The sequence below is a fragment of the Muntiacus reevesi genome, chromosome 11, assembly GCF_963930625.1.
Source record: "Muntiacus reevesi chromosome 11, mMunRee1.1, whole genome shotgun sequence".
Lineage (NCBI taxonomy): Eukaryota > Metazoa > Chordata > Mammalia > Artiodactyla > Cervidae > Muntiacus > Muntiacus reevesi.
The window spans coordinates 9,883,218-9,889,708 of NC_089259.1; the positions used below are offsets into that span (position 1 = coordinate 9,883,218).

At 60.8% G+C, this 6,491-nt stretch overlaps 1 protein-coding gene across 2 annotated transcripts; it reads left to right on the forward strand.

Annotated features, from left to right (window-relative positions):
* Positions 1 to 2,117: 2,117 nt before the first annotated feature.
* On the forward strand, positions 2,118 to 5,972 carry PCDH8 (protocadherin 8). 2 transcript variants are annotated; one of them, XM_065902234.1, is made up of 3 exons: positions 2,118 to 4,745; positions 4,930 to 5,137; positions 5,596 to 5,972. In XM_065902234.1, the coding sequence occupies exons 1-3, from the start codon at positions 2,118 to 2,120 to the stop codon at positions 5,970 to 5,972; spliced, it is 3,213 nt and encodes a 1,070-aa protein (XP_065758306.1). The 2 variants fall into 2 exon arrangements, with proteins under 2 accessions (XP_065758306.1, XP_065758307.1); XM_065902235.1 differs by having other exon boundaries at positions 2,118 to 4,451.
* Positions 5,973 to 6,491: the final 519 nt, after the last annotated feature.

A 6,491-nucleotide genomic window follows, 5' to 3' on the forward strand; every position in this document is an offset into this window, starting at 1 on the left:
TGGAAATCCGGCTCCGGTAGGGGGCGTCGCGCTTTCCGCGTCCCTGCGCGGCTGCGTCGCCAAGGCGTGCTAAAACCTCTTCGCTTTTGGCGTTCCTAGGCCAGCAGGATGGGGCAGCTGGGGAAGGGAACCGAGAGGCACGATTGCGTTGCACGGTCCAGGGCACAATCTCAAGAACTTTAACGAGGCCTGGGGCTGCATTTTTGCTCTCTGGCAGCTCCAGAACCCCGCCCCCGTCATCCTCACTGCCCACCGAGCTCCTCGGTCTCCCTACTCTGGGAAGGCTCCTGTATCTCTTCCGAAAAGACTCCAGATACATCCCTTCGGGTTTAGGGCGAAGGAAAACACAGATAGGATGTCTGCAGGACTATAATCAGGATTCAGAAGAACGTCTACAAACTCCAGTCTGCTTACCAAGTCTTTTGCCTTGGGAGAAAAAAAAAGAGAGAAAGAAAACTCCCCGTGGGTGACTTTTGTTTTTAACCTCTCGTCCTTCCAGTGTATTTGCACACCCTGCTCAATAAATCTCTCCAATAAGCATCAGTAAGAATCTGTCTTGTGGGTGACTGGAGGCCCATCTTCCAGATCTTCGGGGAAGCTGGGAGTAGGGGAATACCTGTGGGGGAAACCGGGGGGCCCGCCCAGCTCAGAGCTGGCAAAGCCGAAGCTCCACACTTTCGCAGGCAGATGGTTAAGTTTTCCCCCAGGTTCGTGCCAGGTTTCAGCGTCCTGCTGTGATTTTGTTCTTCTGGAACGGGATGAGTATTGCTTCCCAGAGTGGCCCTATTAGAACAGAAAGAAAATCCTCTAAATAGGCGGAACAAGGCATCAGGAGGGAGAGTTCTCTAAATGCTCTTTAATACGAGCTGGGTATTGTGTGGAATTCAGCGCCCATCACCGTTTAGCAGGAGAGTTATGGCAGTGATTGGGGATGAATAGAGGAACATAATGGATACATGTGGCGTTTGCTCATTATATTCAAGTTAGCCCAACTCCGCTGTGGAAACTGTTCAACTTTCTCTCCCCTTAGCTTGTCACAGTTAAATAATACAGACATTGGGGCCTCCAATGGGATCGCCTGCCACGCCATTCTATTTTCACTACTAACGAGGGCTTCATAAGCCTTTGATACAGTCTGATCTTTGAAACCTTTCCAAATCTCCTCAAGCTTATGCTAAATCCTATTTGGAACTTTTTTTTTTCCCCCTTGCCTGCCCAGGGCTTAAGAAAGCCATTTGGACAGTGACATGCATACTAACACGTCTCAGAGCTCTTTTCTGAAAAGGAAGGGGCAGCTCCGATCGCTGGGGCTCACACGAGCAAAACACAATTGCGTACACAAATTTGAATAAAATCAATTTCCCCTTATCCTTCGAGCTCTTCAATCTAGAGGCTATTTCCGAGCGCCGTGGGAAGTTGGGAAAGAAGGCGAACTGAGCCTCAGCCGGCAGAGCAAGTCTGAAGAGAAGGGGGGGGGGCGGGGGATGCGAGCGATTTCAAAGCCTCTGGGGTGCAAAAAAACAAAAACAAAACAGAGTGGGTGTGGGGTCTCGAGCCACGAGGGCGAAATCCCAGTGCGATTGCTCTCGGTTCAAGCGGCCGGTACAGGAGGGTCACAACTAACAGAACCATCCGCTCCTGTTAACGCCAGCGACCTGTGCCAACTCCTCTGCACGCAGAGCGCTGACGGGAGGTGAAAAAAGCCAAAGGAGTTAAAGAAACAAAGGAAAGATTCTCTATTTTCCCTTTCTTGTTTTCCCCTCTAAGCCCCTCCACCGTAACGGGATCGTCAGGGGCTGACATAGCGGCGGCGCGAGAGCCAGGCTGCCATTGGCTGCCCAGTTCGGGTGATTTGCATTTCGGCGGCTATAAAAGCGGAGACGACTCACAGCCGAGCAGCTCCAGCCCGAAGAGCGAAGGGGAAGGTGCGGAGTGTGGGCGGGATCCACGCGTCCTCCCAGCCCGCCGGAGCCTCGGAGCTGCAGCCTGCAGACTTCTCCTGCACACGGCTCGCCAAAAAAGCGTGCACTCGGGAGCCTGGGACTCACGCCCGGACCTGCAAACCACAGAGGAAATCGCTCGCTCAGCGTTTTGGAATAGCGCTTGGAGCTGGCGGCATGAGTCCAGCCAGGCGCGGGGGCAGCCCCTGCCTTTTCCCCTTGCAGCTCTTCAGCCTCTGCTGGGTGCTCTCGGTGGCCCAGAGCAAGACTGTGAGATACAGCACCTTCGAGGAGGATGCCCCCGGCACGGTCATCGGGACCCTGGCCGAAGACCTGCATATGAAAGTATCCGGAGACACAAGCTTCCGCCTGATGAAGCAGTTCAACAGCTCGCTGATCCGAGTGCGCGAGGGCGACGGGCAGCTGACCGTCGGGGACGCGGGCCTGGACCGAGAGCGGCTGTGCGGCCAGGCCCCTCAGTGCGTGCTGGCCTTCGACGTGGTCAGCTTCTCCCAGGAGCAGTTCCGGCTGGTGCACGTGGAGGTGGAGGTGAGGGACATCAATGACCATGCGCCGCGCTTCCCCCGGGCCCAGATTCCAGTGGAGGTGTCCGAGGGCGCTGCGGTGGGCACGCGCATCCCTCTGGAGGTGCCCGTGGACGAGGACGTGGGCGCCAACGGGCTGCAAAGCGTGCGCCTGGCCGAGCCCCACAGCCCCTTCCGCGTGGAGCTGCAGACGCGCGCGGACGGTGCCCAGTGCGCCGACTTGGTGCTGCTGCAGGAGCTGGACCGCGAGAGCCAGGCCACCTACAGCCTGGGGCTGGTGGCCCAGGACGGCGGCCGCCCGCCGCGCTCCGCCACGGCCGCCCTCAGCGTGCGCGTGCTGGACGCCAACGACCACAGCCCGGCCTTCCCTCAGGGCGCCGTGGCCGAAGTGGAGCTGGCGGAGGACGCGCCCGTGGGCTCGCTCCTGCTAGACCTGGACGCGGCGGACCCCGACGAGGGCCCCAACGGCGACGTGGTGTTCGCCTTCGGGGCCCGCACCCCGCCCGAGGCGCGCCGCCTCTTCCGCCTGGACCCGCGCTCCGGCCGCCTCACCCTGGCGGGGCCCGTGGACTACGAGCGCCAGGACACTTACGAACTGGACGTGCGGGCGCAGGACCGCGGCCCCGGGCCCCGCGCCGCCACCTGCAAGGTCATCGTGCGCCTCCGCGACGTCAATGACAACGCTCCGGACATCTCCATCACCCCGCTGGCCGCCCCGGGCGCGCCTGCTGCCTCGCCCTTCGCCGCCGCCGCCGCGGCTCTTGGCGGGGCGGAGGCGACCTCGTCGACCGGGCCTGGGACGCCGGAGGCGAGCGCCGTCTCGCTGGTGCCGGAGGGGGCGGCGCGCGAGAGCCTGGTGGCGCTGGTCAGCACCTCGGACAGGGACTCGGGCGCCAACGGGCAGGTGCGCTGCGCCCTCTACGGGCACGAGCACTTCCGGCTGCAGCCGGCCTACGCGGGCAGCTACCTGGTGGTGACCGCGGCGTCCCTGGACCGCGAGCGCATCTCCGAGTACAACCTGACGCTGGTGGCCGAGGACCGCGGCGCGCCCCCGCTGCGCACCGTGCGGCCCTACACGGTGCGCGTGGGCGACGAGAACGACAACGCGCCGCTCTTCACGCGGCCGGTCTATGAGGTGTCAGTGCGCGAGAACAACCCGCCCGGGGCCTACTTGGCCACGGTGGCCGCCAGGGACCCGGACCTGGGCCGCAACGGCCAGGTCACCTACAGGCTGCTGGAGGCCGAGGTGGGCCGGGCTGGGGGTGCCGTGTCCACCTACGTCTCCGTGGACCCAGCGACGGGGGCCATCTACGCGCTGCGCAGCTTCGACTATGAGACGCTTCGCCAGCTCGACGTGCGCATCCAGGCGAGCGACGGCGGCTCCCCTCAGCTCTCCAGCAGTGCCCTGGTGCAAGTGCGGGTGCTGGACCAGAACGACCACGCCCCGATCCTAGTGCACCCGGCGCCGGCCAACGGCTCCCTGGAAGTGGCGGTCCCCGGGCGCACAGCGAAGGACACAGCGGTGGCGCGCGTGCAGGCCCGGGACGCAGACGAGGGTGCCAACGGGGAGCTGGCCTTCGACCTGCTGCAGCAGGAGCCGCGAGAAGCCTTCGCCATCGGCCGCCGCACCGGGGAGATCGTGCTCACCGGCGACCTCTCGCAGGAGCCGCCCGGCCGAGTGTTCCGGGCGCTGCTGGTGATTTCCGACGGCGGCCGCCCCCCGCTCTCCACCACCGCCACCGTCAGCTTCGTGGTGACGGCGGGCGGCGGACGCGGGCTGCCGTCGCCAGCCGGCGCGGGGAACCCGGAGCGCTCTCGCCCGCCCGGTTCGCGGCTCGCGGCGTCGGGGCCGGCGCTGCAGTGGGATACGCCGCTGATCGTCATCATCGTGCTGGCCGGGAGCTGCACGCTGCTGCTGGCCGCCATCATCGCCATCGCCACCACCTGCAACCGCCGCAAGAAGGAGGTGCGCAAAGGGGGGCCCCGCCGGGAAGAGCGGCCCGGGGCGGCGGGCGGCGGAGCCTCGGCTCCCGGCTCCCCGGAGGAGGCCGCCCGGGGAGCCGGGCCCAGGCCCAACATGTTCGACGTGCTCACCTTCCCTGGCAGCGGCAAAGTGCCCTTTGGCAGCCCCGCGGCCGACGCGCCCCCGCCCGCGGTCGCCGCCGCGGCCGAAGTGCCGGGCTCGGAGGGCGGCGGTGCCACCGGGGAAAGCGCCTGTCACTTCGAGGGGCAGCAGCGGCTCCGCGGCGCGCACGCCGAGGTGAGGCCTTCCTTCGGCCGGGCGCCGCGCTCGGTGCTCCGCGGACAGGCTGGGGGAAGGGACTGGAGGGGCCTGGGGGTGCGTGCGCGGGAGACGCCTAACCTGTCGCACTTGTGTTTTTTTGTTTTGTTTTGTTTTCTGTCCAACCCTCACCCCTGCTTGCTGCCCGCATCCCCGGCTGCAGCCCTACGGCGCCTCCCCCGGCTTCGGCAAGGAGCCGGCGCCCCCTGTGGCGGTCTGGAAGGGACACTCTTTCAACACCATCTCCGGCCGGGAAGCGGAGAAGTTCAGCGGCAAAGACAGCGGCAAAGGGGACAGTGATTTCAACGACAGCGATTCCGACATCAGCGGGGACGCTCTGAAGAAGGACCTCATCAACCACATGCAGAGCGGTGAGGGCTCCTCCTTCATGCCCGGTTCAGCGCGCGCGCCCCAACCCCGCCCTTGCTTTCCACCGGGGTCTCTCTTCTGCATCTCGGTTTCCAGACCCCGCTCTCCCATCCCCGCATTTTTCTGTCCTTGAGTTCCGGTTTCCAGCCTGCCTCAAATGGCGAATGCCAAAATGCCACGTTGAGACAGCGCCACCGCCTAAATAAACCCCCCATCCTGTTAGGTTACTAGCTGAGAAGGGGAATTCCTTTATTTATTTATTCATTTATTTATTGCTTCCCTAAAGCCTAGGCAGCTTCGTATTAAGGTGGCCTTACAGGAAACAGGGTTCATTTCAGATCTAGAACCAGGGCGTTCATCTTACACGCTTCCCTTCTCAGCCGCCCTGCCCCTGACCCTCTGTGTAACCTCAGTAACCATCGTGCTTGTGTTTCTCCCTTGTGTTTCTCTTTTCTGTTAGGCTTGTGGGCGTGCACCGCGGAGTGTAAGATCCTGGGCCACTCTGACCGCTGCTGGAGCCCCTCCTGCGCTGGAGGGCCCAGCACACACGCCTCCACTCACCCCCCAGCCCAGATGTCGACCTTCTGCAAGAGTACCTCCCTGCCCCGGGATCCTCTGCGCAGGGACAACTTCTACCAGGCCCAGCTGCCCAAGACCGTGGGGCTGCAGAGCGTCTACGAGAAGGTGCTGCACAGAGACTATGACAGGACGGTCACTCTGCTCTCCCCTCCTCGCCCAGGGAGGCTCCCAGACTTGCAGGAGATCGGAGTGCCCTTGTATCAGTCCCCGCCTGGCAGGTACCTGTCCCCAAAGAAGGAAGCCAATGAAAATGTGTAAACCCACGCTGCATGTTGTCACTCATACACAGGTCACTCCAGAGACGTCCCTAAGTTATTGACCAGTTTCAGTGTTGTACATAGAAATATGCAAGATGTGCCTTAAAATGAAGTTGTTGGAAGCTATTTCCAATCACATTGGTACTGTTTGGTATTTGCAAACAAAAATGTAGTTAATGTAATTTTTATGAAATGTGTGCAGTATTTAATTTTTTCTTATCATGCTATTGACTTTCATTTCCCTTGCGGCTTGCCATTTTCTTAGTGTTTTTAACCTGTACATGGTGTAATGTAATGTTTGTATATAATGAAATTTTGTTATATTTTTATATAATAAAAGCTAAAGTGGAAATTATTGCCAAAGGAACTGTCTGTTAGACAAAAAAATATGTTGGGATTACTTAATGGAACTTTATCTTTCACCCGAAACAACCTAGTGTTTGAGAAGTTTTGCCTGGCCGAGTATAACTTGTATATCTTGAGTCTGTGGTAGATTTCAAGTTCAATTGTTATTTAATTA